The sequence below is a fragment of the Dendrobates tinctorius genome, unplaced genomic scaffold (genome assembly GCF_039654945.1).
Source record: "Dendrobates tinctorius isolate UK_male_01 unplaced genomic scaffold, ASM3965494v1 ptg000154l, whole genome shotgun sequence".
Classification (NCBI taxonomy): Eukaryota; Metazoa; Chordata; class Amphibia; order Anura; family Dendrobatidae; genus Dendrobates; species Dendrobates tinctorius.
In genome coordinates, this window is record NW_027361821.1 from 2,475,931 (window position 1) to 2,498,529 (window position 22,599).

The 22,599-nt window shown below is 47.7% G+C and overlaps 1 protein-coding gene across 2 annotated transcripts in view; it reads right to left on the reverse strand.

Moving 5' to 3' along the window:
* MTMR8 (myotubularin related protein 8) overlaps positions 1 to 22,050 on the reverse strand; it is an 84,109-nt gene extending 62,059 nt beyond the window's left edge. Inside the window, exons 1-4 of one of the 2 annotated variants that reach the window (XM_073547569.1) lie at positions 21,893 to 22,050; positions 21,011 to 21,133; positions 13,924 to 14,086; positions 12,469 to 12,626 (exon numbers count right to left, since the gene is read on the reverse strand). In XM_073547569.1, coding sequence (XP_073403670.1) covers positions 12,469 to 12,626; positions 13,924 to 14,086; positions 21,011 to 21,133; positions 21,893 to 21,916 — 468 coding nt within the window. In that variant the 5' untranslated portion in view covers positions 21,917 to 22,050. The remainder of the gene's footprint in view (positions 1 to 12,468; positions 12,627 to 13,923; positions 14,087 to 21,010; positions 21,134 to 21,892) is intronic. The other variant, XM_073547568.1, reaches the window with a different exon arrangement.
* Between the last annotated feature and the right edge of the window lie 549 nt (positions 22,051 to 22,599).

Genomic DNA, 22,599 nt, shown 5'->3' on the forward strand with positions numbered 1-22,599 from the left:
GGTTATCTGCGTTACCCAGGGCACCCCTGAGGCTAGGTTCTTGTCATCGAGCCACCATCTAAGCGACGTAACAGCTGAGGGGCTTAGCAACACTCGACCCTGTAAGGAGCTTCCCAAGGCTCTGCTATTAACCAGGACGTCCTTCTGAAGGGCTCTAGTATGGAATTGTGCCCACCTGACTGCTGGGATGCATGAGGTTAGAGAGCCTAACAGGGACATGGCCTGTCTGAGGGTCATAGAAGGATTATCAATCGCCCGAAGAACCTGCTGCTGTATCTTTTGCAATTTATCCAATGGTAATAGACACTGCTGAGTTTCTGAATTTAATAGTAAGCCTAGAAACTTCTGTATCTTTAAGGGCTGGAGTCGGGATTTTTCGTAGTTTAATATCCACCCGAGGTTTTCTAACCTTGATTTAGCTCTTTCTATCTGGGATATACAATGGCCCACTGATTTCCCCACAATCAAAAAATCATCTAAATATGGAACAATTAAGATGTCCACTTCCCGTAAATGAGGACGTTTTTCTGGCAAAGGCTTAAGACCTCCGCTTCTAAGGCTGCTTGTTCGAGGGGTGAAGATCTTAAAGGAGTTGCTTTAACGGTATCCCGCGGGACCTGGGTAAACTCCAATCTAAGCCCGGTGGATATTACCTTGCGCACCCAGTCACTATTTGTAATCTGTAACCATGCCGGGAGGAAGGATGACAGTCTACCCCCCCACGGGAATTACTAGTCATTGATTCTGTCTCTTTTGATCTCTCGACGAGCGTCTGAACATGTAGCCCGTACCTCTTCTCCTTCTATCTTCCCATCTGGGACGGTCTCTAATAGGCGAAGAATTGCGCCTTCTCCCCTGACCGAATCTCCTTCTACCAAATGGACGTCGGTAGGACGCAGACCAGAGATTTGGGAATTTTTTCTTGTCGTCCCCAGCTTTCTCAAGCAGTTCGTCCAGGGCTGCGCCGAACAAATATTCACCCTCACACGGAATAGCACAGAGCTTCGCCCTGGACTGAATGTCCCCTTGCCAGCACTTCAGCCACAGGGCTCTACGAGCCGCATTAGAAAGACCTGCTGCCCTGGCGGCCATTCTTACTGCATCCACTGAGGCATCTGCTAAGAATGCTGCTCCCTCTTGGATTGTTGGTAGGGCCCCAAGAATTGTTTGCCTCGATGTACCCTGTTTTAATTGTGACTCCAACTGGTCCAACCAGACCATCATGGACCTGGCCGTGCATGTTGATGCCACTGCTGGTCTTAAGGACCCGGCAGCCATTTCCCAGGTATTCTTAAGGAAGGTATCTGCCCTCCTGTCTAGGGGATCTTTAAAGGGATCCCATGTCCTCAAAGGGTAGCGAGGATCTTTTCGATGCCTTCGCAATGGCTGCATCTAATTTGGGGGCCTTGTCCCAAGTATTCACTGCCGGATCGTCGAAGGGATATCTGCGTTTGAGGGCTGGTTGTAGCGACTCTCTCTTATCTGGTTTTTTCCACTCTCTGTGGATCAGATCCTGGATTTTCTGATTTAATGGGAAGACTCTAAGCTTCCTCTGTTCCAGGCCCCCGAACATGACATCCTGCATGGATAACTGGGGCTTAGGCTCCTCTACTTCCATTGTCCCTCTGACTGCTTTGACCAGCTTGACTACTCGGTCAAGTGGCAGACAAAACCGCCCCGATCCCTCTTCTCCTGAGGACGAGGGAGATGAAGCCTGGGAGTCTCTACTTCTCCTCCATTCTGCCGAGGAATCGGACTCCACCGGGACCTCGCCCCTTAGACTTTCCGGCTGGGACAAAGACTTTAGGGTTTCCTTCATTTCTTCCCTGACTATGTCCCTTAAACTCGCCGCTACCGCGGGCGACTCTTCCGCCACTGTCTGCTGAATACAGGGGGGGCACAATTTTTGGGGGCATGAGTCAGGTAATGGGCATGCACAGAGTGCGCATTCCGTGTTTAGTTTTACTTGTAGCCTTCTTCCCCTAGAATAAAACACAGAAGGGGGGTCCCGTCACAGTGAACTTTCACAAAGATCACTTACCAGTGCCACAATCAAGTACCGGAGAATGAGGGGGATTCTTCTCAGTCGATGCTCCTGTCTGCCTAGAGGAGCTTTTATGACTGGATTGGTCACTTCGTCCCGCACGTTCCTTACTGTCACGGGACTCTTTCTTTTTCTGCTTGACCTGCCGAAGGTCATCCAGGGGCGGCAGAGATGCTTGTCGCTGCTGCCGACGTTGCTGCTGCCGCTGCTCCTGATCGCTCTCCATTACTGCTCGCAATAATGAGGCCAAGGCAAGGCACCCTGCCAGGGTCCTGCCTATATACCCCTCCTCCGGACAGCAGTATTCCTGCCGCGCCCCTCCCCCCTTAATAGGGCTCCCTTCCCCAGCTGGCGCCGCACCTGGCCGGAGAGCCGACGCTTACCGGCGTTTTCGATGGGCGCCGCCATCTTGGTTTCCTCACGCCTGCGCAGTGGCGCCGCTGACCCGGAAGCGCATCCTCCGCCCGCCCCCTGACGTCACCGCGACCCCGACGTGACCGGAAGTCACACGGGACGCCCGGGCGCTCCGGAATGTAGCGCTCCCCGGCCTCAGCACCCCGCAGCCGCGCCGGCCCCCCGATACCACCGCACTTGCGCCACCGGAGCCGGGAGCCCCCCGGGGGGCGCATACTCACCGGCGGCGGCCTTACCCTGGAGACGGACCTCCTCCGGACGCCGCTCCCTGCTGCATACGCCACCGCCGTGCCACCCATCCTGGCCCACCGTGGCGTCCTCCAGGAGTTCCGCACCAGGCCGAGGTAGGAGACCCCCTTGCTACCTGTATCGGCCGGCCTGGGATCCGGTTTCTCTGTAGGATCCCGTCCCCTCAGGAACAGGAAACCAACTGATGCGTGGGAGAGGTGCCGCCCTTTTGTATCTGTAGGTTTCCTGTTCCTAAAGGGCGGATCCCCTCTCTCGTGGTGCTGTCATGGGAGTCCGAATAAATTATCTTTATCCCCACGCCAGCATTCGGTATTCAGTCATAGGAGCGGTGCCTATCAGTTACCGCTCTGAGTATACAGAGCAACCGATATAACTGCGCTCCCGACTGACACTGGCTCTACATTGTGCCTGGCTGTCAGTCAGGGTCCGGGGTGTGGTTACAGCGGCCGCTCTGAGTAGCGGTAACTGACAGACCCCGCCCCTACGACTGAAACTGAATGCTGTTGATGAGAATAAAGATCATTTTCCCTTCACCCATGACAGCACCACATGAGAGAGGGATCCGCCCCGCCAGGACAGGAACCTACTGAGACATAAGGGGCGGCACCTCTCCCCCGCTTCAGTTGGGTTCCTGTCCTGGAAGGAATCCCACTGTGGCGGTGCCTGTCATGGGCGAAGAGAAAAAAGACCCAGGCCCGTCCCGGCGCGGGAAGAACAGGTAGCTTACCTGTAGCGCCGGCCGTCGGGTCCTGGAAGCGCAGTCCCCGGGGTCCCTGGGGCTCCGGGTTCGTGCGGGCGTGGATGGGATCCCGGTGGCTCCGGGAAGCCCCCACCGCGCCGCCCTCCCCTCGCGCACGCCACATCTCGATCCCCGTGGCAGGGGAGAGACGCTGGCGTCTTCCGGCCGCTGACGTCAGCGGCGCTTGGAATGCTGGGTGCGCCGGCTGACGTCAGCAGAAGGCGACGGTGTAATGGCGCCGGGTGCGACGCCGGCCGGCTTTCTGAAGCGCTGGGCCGGCGGTCGCAGGGGGGAGGGGAGGAAGACGCTCACCAGGCGGAGGGATGCAAATTAAAAGGGGAAGACAGCGGTAGATCGGCGGTGCAAGATGGAGTCCGAGCAGGAACGTTCAGCGTCCCTGCCTCCCTCTCAGCCCTCTGGCAGAAAGCATGGAAGCCATTCAAGCAGCAGTCGCCCCAGCCGCAGGTCGGGGCACTCCTCAAGGTCCAAAGAGCGCGGGTCAGGTGCTCCGACGCAGCCTCCAAATCCGGTACCCTTGATTACGGGTGGTGAGTGATCTTCGTGAATGTCAGTATATTAATAGGGGGTTTTTCTATTGTATGCTTCACCCTGTAGGAAAGGCCCAGAAAAGCAGGAAGCAAGAAGAATAGGGATTGTGCTATATGTAAATCTCCCCTAGCAAGAGACTGGCAAAAGATCTAGGTGCTTCATGCATTCAGCGAACTATGGCGGAGGAAGCGCCTAGTTTCGCAGCCAATCTAATATCTGCCCTCAGGTCAGAAATGGAAGGCTCAATTAAGTCCTTATTGAAAAAAGGGAAAAAAAACAGGAAGGATTTCCCTAGTTCCCCCTCAGATTCCGCATCAGTATCATCTCAGGCGGAAAAATCATCCTCCTCAGATAGTGACACAGGGGGTAAGCAATGTTTCCCTGTAGAAGATACAGATGCCCTCCTAAAGGCCAGTAGAACCACAATGGGCCTACAGGAAGAAAGGGCGGCCAAAACCCTAGAGGACGTCATGTTTGGGGGGCTTCAGGAGAGGAAAAAACGAACCTTTCCAGTAAACGCAAAAATCCAGGCGCTTATTGAGAAGGAGTGGAAAAAGCCTGAAAAATCGGGGGCCCTTCCATCCGCTTCTAAGAGGCGATACCCCTTTGAATACAAGGATACGGAAATATGGGACAAAGTCCCAAAAATAGATGCAGCGGGGTCCAAGTCTTCCAAAAGGTCGGCCCTGCCCTTGGAAGACGCAGGGGTTCTTAGAGACCCGCTAGACAAAAAAGCGGACTCATATTTGAGGCACGCATGGGAAGCAACAGCAGGAGGTCTTAAGCCGGCGATAGCGGGCACCTGCACGGCACGCTCCCTCATGATCTGGCTGCAGCAGTTAGAAGAGAAGCTGGCGTCAAGGGTCCCAAGAGAGAAGATCTTATCAGACATGTATCTCTTGCACGGGGCAGCGGCTTTTCTGGCAGATACCTCGGCGGACTCTATGCGATTAACAGCCAGAGCAGCGTCACTATCAAATGCTGCTAGACGCGCGTTATGGCTTAAAGGCTGTCCGGGTGACCTTCAGTCCAAGGCCAAATTGTGCTCTCTCCCCTGCGATGGCCGATTCCTGTTCGGCAAAAACTTGGACGATATTCTGGAGAAAGCAGGCGATAAGAAAAAAGGCTTCCCCAGATTCCCTATGGATCAGAGGAGACAGCCCTTTCGGAGGGGAAGATTCAATAGAGGACGTCCTCCCGCTGACAGGAGAAGATGGGAGGATAAAAAGAAGAAAGAATCAGGGTTTATGTTTGGTGGAGGCACCTCCACCTCCAAAAAGTCACCACAGTGACGCCAGTATTCCAGTAGGAGCGAGATTGGCACTCTTTTTCCAGGCCTGGGAAAAGATCTCCTCCAACACCTGGATTCTGAGCATCCTAAAAGAAGGCCTGAAAATCCCCTTTATTCGTCAGCCAAAATCCGTGGTCGTCATCACACCTATCAGGAAGATGACCGAAGAACAACTGGCCTTAGAAACAGAAATCCTGAGCCTGATAGACAAGCGGGTACTGTCCGAGGTGCCACGCTTACAGGAAGGAAAGGGGTTTTATTCGCCCCTTTTCCTAATAAAAAAACCGGATCAGTCATTCAGGACAATCATAAATCTCAGACGCCTCAATCTATGGATAAAGAACCCGACCTTCAAGATGGAATCAGTAACTACGGCAGTGAAGCTGCTACATCAAGATTGCTTCATGGCCGTAGTCGATTTAAAAGATGCGTATTACCACATCCCTATCCATCCAGATTACCAGAAATACCTGAGGGTAGCGCTTTATATTCAGGGCACACTAAGGCACTTTCAGTTCAGGGCTCTTCCGTTTGGCATATCCATAGCCCCGAGGGTCTTCACCAAGGTCATAGCGGAAGTGACAGCCTTTCTCCGGATTCACGATACGGTCATAATACCATACCTGGACGATTTTCTTATAGTGGGCAGTTCAGAGGACCACTGTACAGCACAGTTGACTCAGGTGATCAACACCTTGCAAGAGTTAGGGTGGATAGTCAATTTCAAAAAATCAAAATTACAACCCCTAAAGAAACAGACCTTCCTAGGATTTATACTGGACTCAGAAAGGCAAGAGTGTCTGCTCCCAGAGTCCAAGATAGAGAAGGTGCAAAATCTGGCCTTGGCGGGCCGAAACCAACCATGTATGACATTAAGAAAAGCAATGTCCCTGCTAGGTACCCTAACATCCTGTATTCCGGCGGTCAGGTGGGCTCAGTTTCACACCCGGCAACTCCAGAAGGAGATACTAAGAGCACAAAGATCGCTAAGAGGGCGTTTGGAAGGAAAGCTGGAGCTTTCCTTAAAAACCAGAGACTCTCTCAACTGGTGGTTGAACGAAACAAATCTGACCTTAGGAATACCATGGGACAGACAGGCGACAGATATAATTTTAACAGATGCAAGCTCCTCGGGGTGGGGGGCACACCTAAGGGGCCTCATAGGTCAGGGTTCCTGGACACCTCAAGAAAGGAAGGCATCCTCCAACCTGAGAGAACTGTGGGCAGTGGGCAAGGCCCTAAACCACTTCATTCCGCTACTCCAGGGTCAAGATGTACGCATCATGTCAGACAACAAGGTAGCAGTGGCATACATCAACCACCAAGGAGGGACAAGATCACACTCCTTAATGGAAGCAGCAACAAACATTCTGAGCAGGGCAGAGGATCACCTACACTCCGTGACAGCCCTACACATAAAAGGGGCAGAAAACAGAGGCAGATTTCCTGAGTCGCAATACCCTGAGGCAAGGAGAATGGGCACTAAACCGATCCATTTTTCAAAAGTTAATTCAGCTTTGGGGGGAACCGGTGATAGACCTCTTTGCAAACAAGCACAACAGGCAAACAGAAAGGTTCTGCTCTCTAAACCCAAGGGAAAACCCATGGGCAGTGGACTCATTGCACATCCAGTGGAACTTCAGACTGGCTTACGCGTTCCCCCCAGTAGCTCTGATCCCGACTGTGGTAAGAAAAATCAGAAACGATCAAGCCAGGGTGATTCTAATAGCTCCATTTTGGCCAAAAAGGCCCTGGTTCGCTCTGCTACGGAAGATGTCCCTCTCCGATCCTTGGGTTCTGCCAGAAATCCCGGACCTACTAGTTCAGGGTCCAATATTACACGCTCAGGTCAAAGGATTCCATCTGACGGCGTGGAATTTGAAAGGTCGCTTTTAATAGATAGGGGGTTCTCCCCTGGGCTGGTGGCCACTCTGCAAAAAAGCAGGAAACCGGTGACTACTAACATCTACGGCAGAACATGGGATAAGTTCCTACAGTTCTTGGGTAAGCCGTTAGGGAAAGAACCTCCGATTAATGACATCCTAGAGTTCTTACAATCTGGGTTGCAGATGGGGTTAGCAGTAAACACACTTAAGGTTCAGGTGTCGGCACTAGGGGCGCTCTACAATTGCAAACTGGCATCAGATAGGTGGATAGCCAGATTTATTAAATCCTGCCATAGAGCTAGACCTATTCCAATACCTAGAATAGCCCCCTGGGATTTAAACCTGGTGTTAGAAGCCCTTACAAAAGAACCGTATGAGCCATTACATCAGCTACCCCTAAAGTTTTTGACCCTAAAAACGATCCTGTTGGTAGCCCTCACATCAGCCCGCAGGATAAGCGACTTACAGGCTCTCTCAGTAAATCCTCCTTATACGCAAGTCTTTCAGGATAGGGTAGTGTTAAGAACAGACCCCAGTTATCTGCCCAAGGTAGTGTCAGATTTCCATCGGGGTCAGGAAATTGTTCTTCCATCCTTTTGCGAAAATCCAAAAAATCTGGGGGAGGAAAAATTCCATAGTCTGGATGTTAAAAGAGCTCTTGTAGAATATATATCTGCCACTAGCCAGTGGAGGAGGTCACAGTCCCTATTCGTAGCTTTTCAGGGTGCCAGGAAAGGCTATGGGGTTTCAAAAGGGACTATTGCTAGATGGATCAGGGAAGCCATTAGTGTAGCCTATTCAGCTAGTGGTATCCCGATTCCTGACGGCATCAAGGCTCATTCCACCAGAGCCGTGGCGACCTCCTGGGCTGAAAAGGCAGAGGTATCAATCGAACAAATTTGTAAGGCCGCTACCTGGGCCTCACCTTCAACCTTCTTTAAGCACTATAGATTAAATCTATCCTCCTCTGCTGACTTAACCTTTGGTAGAAGGGTGCTGCAAGCGGTGGTCCCTCCCTAAGGTGTTTCGAAGTCTCCAAAAATCTCTCATGTGGTGCTGTCATGGGTGAAGGGAAAACCACCATGGTTACTTACCGGTAGCCGGTTTTTCCGGAACCCATGACAGCACCCGTACATTCCCCCCCTTTTTCACTGTATGGTGTGCACAATTAGTAGGGTGTTTTGAGTGTTGTGGTGTTGGATAAACATGTAACTAACCGGGAAGTCCTCTCAATGCTCTGTAACCCAACTGAAGCGGGGGAGAGGTGCCGCCCCTTATGTCTCAGTAGGTTCCTGTCCTGGCGGGGCGGATCCCTCTCTCATGTGGTGCTGTCATGGGTTCCGGAAAAACCGGCTACCGGTAAGTAACCATGGTGGTTTTCTCCCCGCTGCATTCAGCTACGTGCAGGCATCGGACAGCATCATAACACTGTTAACCTGTAGATTAACCTCATATCTGCAGGTTAACAGCATTATTCCTGGTGACAGGTTCCCCTTAAGAAATGTTGGCTTAGAGTTGAGCTCTTTGGGGTGTGACATTTCAACATTGAAATACTATTTTCTTTTTGTAATTTGATTTCCCCTGTAACAGAGGCTGGTATATTAGCCTCACTAAAACAGAAAATTCAGACTCTTGCTTGCACAGCAGGGGCGACTGCTGGTTCTTCTAGACCCCAGCAAATCCTTGCAGGGTCTGGAGGAGGAAGCACTGTCAGCAATTCCTATTACTGTATACAGATCTCTGGTTCAGCGCTGTGTATACAGCGATCAGGAAAGCAGAAAAAGTAATAAACCATCTCTGCCTTCTCTAGGAGTTCAGCTATGTTGTGCAGCTGTTATACTATGCAGTAATGTTTGAGAACATCCTTCGCTACCCCAAAACCCCTGCACCCTCGAACCAAATAACTATCTTCCTCCTCTCTCTTACCCCCCCACCTCGCTTTATCTGCAGACATACTCCTTAACCTCAGACCTCTCCTACTAAAATACAATACAACACAATCACTCTCCTTCACCCACCTGATTTCCCTTTCTCTGCTTCTTCTCACTGCTGGTGACATATTCCCCAATCCTGGCCCCGCCTGCCTCATACATCCCACTATTCCTCACCCCTATCTTTCTCACACTAAGATAAACTACCACAATCCCTCCCACTTAAAACCTGTGCCATTGACCCCCTCCCTCCCACACCCTCTTTCTAGAGCACTTTGGAATGCTCGCTCCATCTGCAACAAGCTCCACGACCTCTTTACCTCCCACAACCTTTCCTTCCTGGCCCTCACTGAGACCTGGCTGACACCCCCTGACATGGCCTCCCCGGCCGCACTGAGTTATGGCGGACTCCACTTTACCCACACTCCTCGCCCTGGCAACAGACATGGTGGAGGAGTGGTTTCCTCCTTTCTAAAAACTGCTCCTTCAACCCTATCCAACCCCCACCCTCCCTTATCCTCCCTTCTGTCGAGGTTCACTCTGTCCATATTTACTCTCCCTCTAATCTCCAAATGGCTGTTATATACTGACCACCGGGCTCAGCCACTGCCTTCATCGACCAATTCTCCACCTGGCTCCTCTACTTCCTCTCTGCTGACATCCCCACCATCATCTTGGGGGACTTCAACATCCCCATTGACACCCACCACCCAGGAGCCTCCAAACTCCTGTCACTTACCTCATCCTTTGGACTTACTCAGTGGTCCTCCACAGCCACCCACACAGGTGGACATACACTAGACCTCATCTTCACCCGCCTCTGTTCCCTATGTAATCTCACAACCTCTCCCTTCCTACTATCTGACCACCATCTACTCACCTTCTCATCCTTGTCCTTCTCACCTGCACCCCAATTTCCAGCCACAAGCACATCCTCGCAGAAACCTCGAACACGGACAGTGCCACCGCTTTCTGCAACACCACCCTCACATCAGCCATAGACTCAGTCGCTCCTCTCATGCATGGCAAAGTGCGACAAACCAATAGGCAACCCTGGCACAACAACCTCACCAAAAAACTTCGACAAGCATCCAGGGTCGCGGAGCGGCATTGGAAGAAAACACGACTGCCAGACGACTTCACTGCTTTCAAACAAGCTACACTTGCCTTTAAATCAGCCCTCACTTCTGCTAAACAGACCTATTTCACAAACCTTGTATCTTCATTATCCCACAACAACTGTTCAGCACATTCAACTCTTTCCTCCGCCCACCACTGCCACCTCCAACTCCCCTCATCTCTGCTGAGGACTTTGCCACCTACTTCAAAAACAAGATTGACCAAACAAGGCAAACCTTTACTGTTCCACCACCCCAACCACTCCACATACCAGACCTCTGCCCTTCCCTAATAACCTCCCTCTCCAACATCACTGAAGGAGAGCTTACTAATCTCCTTTCCAAATCACGCCTCACCACCTGTGCACTTGACCCCATTCCCTTCCCACCTGCTCCCCAACCTCAACAACATGATCATTCCCTAACCCATCTCTTCAACCTATCCCTAACTTCTGGTACCTTCCCCTCTGCCTTCAAACATGCCACCATAACACCCATCCTCAAAAATCAAACCATGACCCAACTGCTATGCTCAGCTATCGCCCCATATCACTGCTCCCGTTTCCTTCCAAACTCCTTTAACAGCATGTCCATGCTCAACTTTCCTCCCACCTCTCATCTAACTCCCTCCTTGACATCCTGCAATCTGGCTTCCACCCCCACCACTCCACTGAAACTGCCCCGACCAAAATTACTAATGACTTACTCACAGCCAAAGCTAGCAAGACAGTTCTCCATCCTCCTCCTTCTCGAACTGTCCTCTGCCTTTGACACAGTTGACCACTGCCTACTGCTACAGATTCTTCCCTTGGCATCAAAGACCTTGCCCTGTCTGGATTTCCTCATACCTTTCTGACCGCACATTCAGTGTTTCCCACTCCCACACTACCTCCTCATCCCGCCCCCTCTCTGTTGGAGTCCCCCAAGGCTCTGTCCTAAGGCCCCTATTTTTTTCCATCTATACTCTTGGCCTAGGACAACTCAAAGTCCCATGGCTTCCAGTACCAGCTGTATGCAGATGACACTCAGATCTACCTCTCTGGCCCAGATGTCACCTCTCTGCTGTCCAGAATCCCGGAGTGTCTATCAGCCATATCCACCTTTTTCACCCCTCGCTTCCTAAAACTCAACGTAGACAAAACTGAACTCATTATCTTTCCTCCCCGATCTATTATGGTAAACGGCACCATGCTCTCTCCAGCACGTGAAATCCGCTGCCTCAGAGTAACTCTCGACTCTGCCCTGTTCTTCAAACCACACGTCCAATCTCTTTCCATCTCCTGTCGCCTCCAACTCAAAAATATTTCCAGAATCCATCCCTTCTTCAGTCTTCAATCTACTAGAACTCTTGTACATGTCATCATCTCCCACCTTGACTACTGCAACACTCTCATCTGTGGCCTCCCTGCTAACTCTCTGGCACCACTCCAGTCTGTCCTCAATTTTGCTACCCGACTTATCCACCTTTCTCCTCACTACTCCCCTGTCTCCCCCCTCTGCAAATCCCTCCATTGGCTCTCAATCCCCCAACAAATCCAGTTCAAACTACTAACATTGACCTACAAAGCCATCCACAACCTTTCCCCTCCCTATATCTCTGAACTAATCTCCCAATATCTTCCCTCACGTAATCTTTGATCCTCCCAAGATCTCCTACTCTCCTCCACACTTATTCGTTCCTCACACAACCGCCTCCAAGATTTCTCCCGAATATCCCTTATCCTCTGGAATGCCATGCCTCAAAACGTCCGATTATCCACCACCCTCGAATCCTTCAAACGGAACCTGAATACCCATCTTTTCAGGAACGCTTACAGCCTGCAATAACCATTCTGCCGCCTCACCACCGCCTGAGCTACCGCCTCATCCCCACCAGAGCTGCTGCACCCCTGACCTTTGGTCTCTTCCCCACTATCCCGTAGAATGTAAGTCCGCAAGGACAGGGTCCCCTCCTCTCTGTACCAGTCTGTCATTATAAATTTGTTTACTGTTAACGATATCTATAACTTTGTATTTAACCCCCCTTCTCATGTACGGCACCATGGAAATAATAATAATAATAATAATAATAATAATAATAATAATAATAATATTATTATTATTATTAATGCAGCACTTTACACAGCGGTATGGAAAATATAAACGGATCCACACTCTTCAGCTCTTTTACAATTATTGCTCCCTGTGATCCGACTTGTGCTGTAATATTTTACACTGAAGAGAAATAGGTTTATGTAGGATACAGACCTTATAATCCTTGTTGATGTCACTCAGCACCCAGTAGTTATTGGGGATCCCCATTCGCATATATTCCATTTTCAGGTCAATTAATTTCCACTCCATAAGGCGCTCGTCCTGATCAGGCTTGGGATTGTAGGAGAAGGCGTACAAGTCTTCATATTTTACTGATAAAACATACAAACAAAGCATGCTGAAAACAATGGCATACTATACTCTCATATCAGTAAAAAGTGTAATTGTGTGTATATTTCCAAATCCCGGCCAGGCAGACAGTTCTGATGCAGCCAGCTTTATCAGGGTGGGATTTACGCTAGTTTTAGACTTGTATCATTTCTATTTTACTTCGTATAAGGAAATGGTAGTTTATTACAGTTTTCATTGTGGTATTGTGAAACAAAGTAGACAAGAGGGGCCAGACCCACGCTAATCAAACATAGGTGGTCCTACAGGATAATGCAGTGTATGGTCTGTATAAGGCTCTGTTTTTGCTCATCTGCTGTACCCCATGACCCACAAGCTGACAAGAATCATATACTTTTTTTAGTGTGGACTGGATGTCACTTTATGTATTGATTAGAGATTCATAGGATTGCATAAAGGAAAGGACTTGTAATCCACGCGTAAGCAGCTGTATGGTCCAGCAAGTCCAGTCACATGAAGTAGTAGTCAAGAGTCATTTCAATAAACTGAGGCTCATCTGATGACCAGTGGCATAATGGCCAAGTACTTTAATTACCAAAAAAAAAAAAAAAAAAAAAAAAAAATGTAGTTTTCAGTCCGAAAAATCATGCCAAAATCCTGGCTACTAGATGTATCACTTTTGCGTAACTTACAATCTGCTGCTACTAACAAGAGTAATCAGTCTACAGAAAACATCAAGATGGATTGCAGGAAGTGAGATGCGATGTCTCTGCTTCTGTACGCCTGACTGTCTGGCCAACAGGCAGGTATAACCTAGAAGTCTCAGGGCATTCGAATCCTACAATAGCAGGTGCATTGCATGCTGGGAAGTGAGGGAAAACTAGTTCCAGTACCTATGGTGCTGGCAGAAAGCATATATAGCAATAAACAGCCCAAGAGTAGCTGCAAAGTTACGGTGCAAGAAAAACTTGACATTTCAATCTGGTATGTGTCACAAACGTAATTTAAACTTGTGGTGGATGAGGACAGCAAGACCATCCTTTAATATGGCATTAGGAGAAATGACACGTACGCTTTTCTAAAGGAGTTGGACACTACTTTAATAACAGGATTTCGAGGCCCTTACAAATATACCAATATTACAGATTCTTCTCCTTCCTCACGACTGCTGGTAGAAGGGAATGTGACCCGATCGGGCCGTCAGCCACCTCCGATAAACAGCGCTCCATGGGCAGTGTTTTCTAATTGGAGGAGGCTGTTTGACAGGAACATTTACACCCCACACAATGTAATGATTACCCAGAGATGAAATCCAAGTACCTCGCTGTGACAGTTTGATCAGTGATGAATACACCTCATGACAATCTCTTTCTCGTTGAATGACAAAATGGCTCACTCGGAAATTTTTGCAATGAATAGTAAGTGGACATCCACTGGTGCTGAGAGCCTGCTTCTCCACGGAGGCAATGTGGTGGTGGGCAATCTGAGAGGCAAGAAAGAAAGAGCTTTAGTGCAGTATAATGAAAGCTACAGGTAACATTGTAACAGGGGGAAACCATGAACCGGGTTCACACCATTATTTCTCTATAGGGTCCTGTCAAGGTGCCATAATGACAAAACAGCTCAGCTGCACATACATGACAAAGGGAGAAATTCAGGACACCACAGTAGCTCAGGGATTAGTGCCGGGTTCCTGGGATTGAAGCCCACCAAGGACAACCTCTACATGGAGTTTGTATGTTCTCCTCTTGATATTCCCGTTTCCTCTCACACTCCAAAGACATACTGATATAGAACCAAAATTATGAGCCCCAATGGGGACAGTGGTGATGAATATGATGGTCCTTTAGAAGCGAGGAAAATAAATAAAATTAGCTGCTGTCTTTAGGGAAGAGGCCGGAGGCCCATCCACACACGTTAAAGGGAATATGTCACCAGGTTTCTGCTATATGAGAGTAGCACAATGTAGGTGCAAAGACGCTAATTCCAGTGATGTATTACTTACTGGGCTGCTAGCTGTAGTTTTGATAAAAATCACAGTTTTCTCTGCTGCAGATATAGCAGTCCTCTGACCGCTGAGCTCTATATTACCCCATCCACACCACTGATTGGTGGCTTTCTGTGGACACTGTGCATAGGCAGAAAGCTGCCAATCAATGACCTTTTTACACAGAGCAGGAGTTATACATGGCATGAGGCAACTAGTCCTCTAGTGATAATCTCCTGATGATAAAACATTGATTTTATCGAGAGTACAACAAGCACTCGAGCAGATTTGGACTACATTAATACCTATAGCTAACAAACGACACAAGTCACATGCTGTTTTTGGCCTCAAGAAAACTACATGTGAGGCGCATGGGGCAGGATTCGTTAAGGTGCTGGCGCCAGAAATCTTGCATAAACACCTTAACTCCGCAGCTGCACAAAAATATTGTGAATTTTGGAAATTTTATGCCAGTCATACCAATACATGGCTAGGAATAGCGTATAGCCACAACCGCCCGTCAAATTCATCATAAGTTAAGCCACTAAAGTGCAGGCGCATATTTCCGGTGATGGAGCTACAAGAGGCGCCAGATTCATTACTTGGCAAACTTCAGCGAGCTCTTCATTAACCCCTTCCCTATATTAGACGTACTATTCCGTCCATGTGACCTGGGACCTAAGTCCCAAGGACGGAATAGTACATCATAGAGATCAGCGGTGCCCCCCGTGGGGAGCGCCGCTGATCGCAGCCGGGTGTCAGCTTCTTATCACAGCTGACACCCGACATTATGTCAGGGCGGTCACGGACCGCCCCCGGCACGTTAAACCCCGGCACACCGCGATCAAATATGATCGAAGTGCACCGGAAGCATAGGAGAGAAGCGCGCAGGGAGGCGGCTCCCTCCATGCTTCCCTGAGACCCCCGGAGCAGCGCAATGTGCTGTGCTGCTCCGGGGATCTCCTTCCCTGCAGGTCCCCGGATCCAATATGGCGGCGGGGACCTTCGTGAGAAGCATCACATGATTTTTTGAACAGTGCCAATACTTTTGTCCACCCTCTTTTTTATGTTTGGTGTGGAATTATATCCAATTTGGCTTTAGGACAATTCTTTTTGTGTTTTTTCATTTAAGACAAATTAAATGAAGATAATAATAACAAAGAATTTGTTTGCGCAATCATTTTCAGGAAGAAACTGAGTATTAAATACCACAATTACATCATAAAGATATGCCCATATTGATGAAGTGTAAACCTGCAATTATCACAGGTAAATGAAGTAAAAGAACAGAATAATCCAGCTCACCGCACTGCCTTGCTGGTAGGATCCAAATCCTGCGCACAGATTTGACTAGGCAGTCAATCAATAGTAGAAAAAAGGGAAGAAAGTTCCAGCGCCAGGAATGGAAAATTAAAAATCCATTTTATTGTGCCAATGCATATTAAAATTCCAGCAGGTACAGCATATCAGTCGGATGACTGCAGAACAACGCGTTTCGACGCCTCAGGTCTTAATCATGTTCTGACATTAAATGCAACCAACTTCCTTATGTTGGATTCTCCCACCTCCAATAATCAGAAACAGATGTGTGGACTGCTCCAAAGGAGCTCCTGATATGGTAATGGTAGGAGAGCCAAACAGAATGGAAGGAAAAACAGTCAGTGTAGACAACATAACATAAATAACATGCATAATATATAATATTCTTTATCTTTTTTTCTCTTTCTTTCCTTTCCCCTCTTTCTCCCTTTTTCCTTTTAAAAGGAGATATGAAAACTCCTAATGTAAAATAAAAAAGATGAATATGAAAATCAATAATTGCAACAACATATTTTAAAGTACATATCACATATTCATGTCCCATAAATAATGTACCATAAATTATACTACAAAAGGATATGTACAAAAAAAAAAAAACACAATCAAATATATGGGTAAATTCAATATCCACCAAGACATCATCCCATCATTATTAGGAGCAATTCCTGAGAGATTTTTTATCCAAATTAAATAAGTATGATGTCTACTGGATACACAAAAATCACATCATCTGAACTGTATCAAAGAGCAGTCTTTTCTCTTCCCTATTTCTCTCCTCCTACCCCTTCTTCTTTTCCTCATTCCTTTCTTTATCCTATTTTTATTTATCAGATTAATATGAAGGGAAGAAAAAAAAAAAAAAAAAAAAAAATCTCCAAAAATGTTTTTCTCTCTTTTTCCTTCCCTTCTCTTTTCTCTTTCTTTCTTTTTATTTTATATAAAAATATTTAATAAATCTCTAAATGAGAAAACCCCAACCAATACACAACAAACGATCCATACAATATATTACAACCCCTGAATGAAAATCTGGGATAAACATATTTAATAATGCAATATAAGATCTTGTCGGCTATTCATTCCATCTGGATATCTTGTGCCCAGGGTGAAGATCCAGAAGGACTCCCTGTTCAAGAGTTTCCTTCTGTGATCTCCACCCCGAATCGGTCTGTGCACCTGTTCTATTCCCATGAAGTAAAAGCCACTAACATCCCCCTTGTGAACTGTGGCAAAGTGCTTTGAAACTGCCGAAACCGCAACAGCATTATGATTAGACACATCTGAGAGATGCCTCCTGATTCTGACCTTCAGGGGTCCCGTGGTGCAACCAGTGTATTGGATGTTACAAATTCTGCATGATATTAAATATACAATGTAGGAGGAATTACAATTTATTAAATTTTTAATGGTAAATGTTTTTTTATTTACCATAGATTATTGGAGGTGGGAGAATCCAACATAAGGAAGTTGGTTGCATTTAATGTCAGAACATGATTAAGACCTGAGGCGTCGAAACGCGTTGTTCTGCAGTCATCCGACTGATATGCTGTACCTGCTGGAATTTTAATATGCATTGGCACAATAAAATGGATTTTTAATTTTCCATTCCTGGCGCTGGAACTTTCTTCCCTTTTTTCTACTATTGATTGACTGCCTAGTCAAATCTGTGCGCAGGATTTGGATCCTACCAGCAAGGCAGTGCGGTGAGCTGGATTATTCTGTTCTTTTACTTCATTTACCTGTGATAATTGCAGGTTTACACTTCATCAATATGGGCATATCTTTATGATGTAATTGTGGTATTTATATACTTTGGAATTGTGCACGGACTGCTCTTGTGGTGGGTGAAAACAGGGGTCCTTTTGTAACCCTATTGTGGGTATGTGGATTGTTCTGATTGCTTTTTTGCAGTTTTAATGTTTTTAATCCAGTGTGTTTTTGTAGTGTCCTAATAAAGGTGAATGTTATCAGAGCTTGGTGATCCCTGGTGTGTACATGCATCTTCTTCTTGTTGTTATATGTTGTTACTAGAATGTATGGGTGATCCCTTACAGTGGTGCCCTCCATCCTTTTGGCTCTTACCAAACAGTGGTTCCCCCCCACATATCAGGTATCAGTGTACTCAGGACAAATTGCACAATAACTTTTGCAGTCCAATTTCTCCTGTTACCCTTGGGAAAATAAAAAAAATTGAACCTGAAGTATTTTTTTTGTGAAAAAAAGTTAAATGTTCATTTTTTTTTTTTTAAAACATTCAAAAAATTCCTGTGACGCACCTGAAGGCTTAATAAACTTCTTGAATGTGGTTTTGAGCACCTTGAGGGGTGCAGTTTAGAATGGTGTCACTTTTGGGTATTTTCTATCATATAGACCCCTCAAAGTGACTTCAAATGTGATGTGGTCCCTAAAAATAAAATGGTGTAAAAATGAGAAGTCGCTGGTCAATTTTTAACCCTTATAACTTACAAACAAAAAAAAAAATTTTGGTTCCCAAATTGTGCTGATGTAAAGTAAACATCTGGGAAATGTTACTTAAGTTTTGTGTGTGCCATATCTCTGATTTAAGAGCATAAAAAAGTTGGAAAATTGCAAAATTTTCATTTTTTTCACAAATAAACGCGAGTTATATGAATGAAATTTTACCACTAACATGAAGTACAATATGTCACGAGAAAACACTGTCAGAATCACCGAGATCCATGGAAGCGTTTCAGAGTTATCTAATATATAAAGCTGTGTGTGTGTGTGTGTGTGTGTGTGTGTGTGTGTGTGTGTGTGTGTGTGTGTGTGTGTGTGTGTGTGTGTGTGTGTGTGTGTCCGGGATTGGCATCTGCACCGTCGCAGCTACAGCCACAAAATTTGGCACAGTCACACGTCTGGACCGCGAGAGTGTCCTAAGCTATGTTGTGAGGCGAAATTTTAACCCCGCACGTTCCAATTCACCAAACAATTTGGCCTATTATTCTTATCATTTCTATGGTGTTATCGTCCTTCTGTAAAGCTGGAAATAACACAATTTATTACCGTGCCAACACAGACCACCCTCTGACACAGACTGCAGGGGGAGCCCAGTATCACACAGGATAGGATTAGATACACGGCTCAGCACATAGCATCACACAGGATAGGATTAGATACACGGCTCAGCAGTCAGTATCACACAGGATAGGATTAGATACACAGCTCAGCAGTCAGTATCACACAGGATAGGATTAGATACACGGCTCAGCAGACAGTATCACACAGGATAGGATTAGATACACGGCTCAGCAGACAGTATCACACAGGAGAGGATTAGATACACAGCTCAGCAGTTAGTATCACACAGGATAGGAATAGATACACGGCTCAGCACATAGTATCACACAGGATAGGATTAGATACACGGCTCAGCAGTCAGTATCACAGGATAGGATTAGATACACGGCTCAGCAGTCAGTATCACAGGATAGGATTAGATACACGGCTCAGCAGTCAGTATCACAGGATAGGATTAGATACACGGCTCAGCAGTCAGTATCACAGGATTAGATACACGGCTCAGCAGTCAGTATAACACAGGATAGGATTAGATAAACGGCTGAGCAGTAACACACAGGATAGGATTAGATAAACGGCTGAGCAGTCAGTAACACACAGGATACGGTTAGATACACGGCTCAGCAGACGGTATCACACAGGACAGGATTAGATACACGGCTGAGCAGTCAGTATCGCACAGGAGTGGATTAGATACACGGCTCAGCAGTCAGTATCACACAGGATAGGGTTAGATACACTGCTCCGCAGTCAGTAACACAATAGGATTAGATATGCAGCTCAGCAGTCAGTAACACAATAGGATTAGATATGCAGCTCAGCAGTCAGTAACACAATAGGATTAGATACGCAGCTCAGCAGTCAGTAACACAATAGGATTAGATACTTTCTGCTGAGCTGTGTATCACACAGGCGAGGATTAGGTACACAGCTCAGCAGACATTATCACACAGGATAGGGTTGGATACACAGCTCAGCAGTCAGTATCACACAGGGTAGGATTAGATACACAGCTCAGAAACAGGATGTGCCAAAGGAGAGGACATTTTCATTCCAAGAATTCCACTCATTCCATCTGATTTGTTTTTTTTATTTTAAACGCCTCCAGTTTCCAGTTCAACTGCTATTTGTAATGTCCATTAGCAATGCTCAGGGACAGTCCTTGAAAGTAGTAGGGATCGATTTGCAATCTCCCTGCTTTTCTCATGGTCAACTTTACATGGTCTGTTCAAGAGTTGAAACTGCCAAAAATCTGTTCATCTTTGCACCGAAAGGAAAAACCAAAAATCTTGAATGAGTTGAAAATAAAATACTATCAGTACTTGGGTAATCATTTAGTTAATTTGTGTTGCAAATCTGTAGTGTTGAATATATGATGTGAAATGTTATGTGCAATATAATCATTATAATTTGTTATAACTAACCACAGTTGGTTACTATGCCCAGGCAACGCCGGGCTCTTCAGCTAGTTACCTCATAAAGGGACAGTGGTCAGAATTGTAAAAATTGGCCCGGGCATTAATATGCAAACCACCCTTGGGAGTAAAGGGGTTAAGATTGCTATGTGCACTACGCGAGTCTTCATGAATTACCCCATGGTATTTGCGCATCTCTCCACTCCTTGTCATACGGAGCACAACAAAAACAGTATGAGTTCCCAGCGATTAGGGTCTGGAAACCTTCAGACACCACTTGTATGAGAGCAGGTGGCCCTGGAAGGATATCCAGGCACTAGTAATGTAAATGTAGAGGGGCCCACCGAGTGTTATGGGGTCCACACTGGTTCCGTTTGGTGTGCCATTTACAGAACAAGGAAAAAATTCTTAACACTTTTTTTTCCATTTAAAAAAAAACGTACACCAAACAAAAATCAGCTTAAAACCATCGATGCGTCCTTGTGCTTCCACCTACATGACTAGTGCACCAGGCTGCAATGGTATCCAACAGCAGTGGATACAAACAACATGGCCAACGTATCGTACACTCATGTGACCGAGCCCTACACTGGAGCAGACAAGAGAATGTCCGACTGCTCATGTGAACAGAGCCTGAGCTACTTACCCAGATTTCCTTGCGGGCACCAGCAGTGGCGTCCACGTAGATGAGGTGGGTGGCAGTCAGGTATAGGGTCCCATTGGCAGGCCTCTTGCTTGTGTATCTGTGCAATAACTTCACATTCTCCACCTAGGAAAAGAGGAAGACGAGAAATCAAAGCTGGAGATCCGGGGACATATCCCGGCGCTCCCGTCACATCCCCGCATGACAATATGGTGGGATCCGAATGTTTGGACTGGTGCATGGTCTCCGAGCTCCGTCCTCATCTCCAGAATGCAGACCCCGTAAGGCTGGGGCTACACGGTGACGCGTTATATTGGTCAGACTATTCCGGACAGGTATGTCGCAGTGAGGCAACATGCTGTGGGCGCCCGGTAAGTTCTGGCCCACCAGTGACTGAAAAGCCAACACAGATAAAAACAGGACTCCGTCACTCACAACTCCGGAGGAAGTCATCACATCCAATGCTGCAGGGTGTCGCTGCCATTTCAGGGTCCCGTGCGCATCCCCTGTAGCCCCCAACATCGCACGTCCAGCTTTACCACACTGCATGTGATGAGCGCACACTGTGATCGCCCTCGGAGGGTGTACAGTCCCGGTGCCCAGGTCTCGCCCACACACGACCCGTGACAGTGGACAGGTCTATACGTTCCCCCGGTGACCTCCACCATGAGCGCCTCCACCACATCACCTGGGGAGCCATCGGGGCACACACAGGAGGGGTCTCGTATATATCACCCCCAACAGCAGCACCAGGGCTACTGCCACACAGCAGGGAGGAGACCAGACACTAGGTGTGTCACAGCTCTGCCAGCATCACTACTACTCCTGCCAGGGACAGAACTTTATCACTGCGCGCTGCCCACTCACACACAGGGGCGCCCTCACCTTCGGGGTGGAGATGTGCTCCATGGTCGTCTGCCCCTGGCTCCTCACCTCCTGCCGCCCCACGCCCCTCGTGCTGTCACAGCGCCCGCCATCTTCCTGGCCGCCGCCTCCTTGTCAGCTGACCTCACGTGACCACCCACAACAAAAGTGGCGACAGCTGGAAACGCCGAGCACTTCCTGTACACAGGTGCGTCGCCATGGAGACGGCAGCCGGCTGTACACCTGGGCACTCCTGCCGGCGGCCCGCTCCTCCAGCAGTGTCACAAATGGCGGCAATCTGGTCGCTATGGGCAAGGCAGACAGGTTTCCTACCTGTGTGGTACTTCAGGATTTCTGCTTGTTGTCGGTGACTCCTGGTCACTCAGGATTACAGATAATGCTGCAGATGTGGCTTTAAGGGTTCAGCCTCCCCAAATCTGGGAGAAAATCCCATGAGACGGCGCGCGCTCCCCTCCTTACTGACTGTTTCCCAGAGCTAATGGTTTTATCACCAAAGAAAATCCAGAATTACCGTGTTAGGCCTCGATTGGTATTTGAAAGCCAAAACCAGGAGTGGAAAAGTATAAGGCTATGTGCACACGCTGCGGATTGGTCTGCGGATTTGTATCAGCGGAACCGCAGGTAAAATGACCTGCGGACTGGTCTGCGGTTTTCCCCTGCGGTTTGACACCTGGACAATGGAGGAGATGGTAAACCGCAGCAGAATC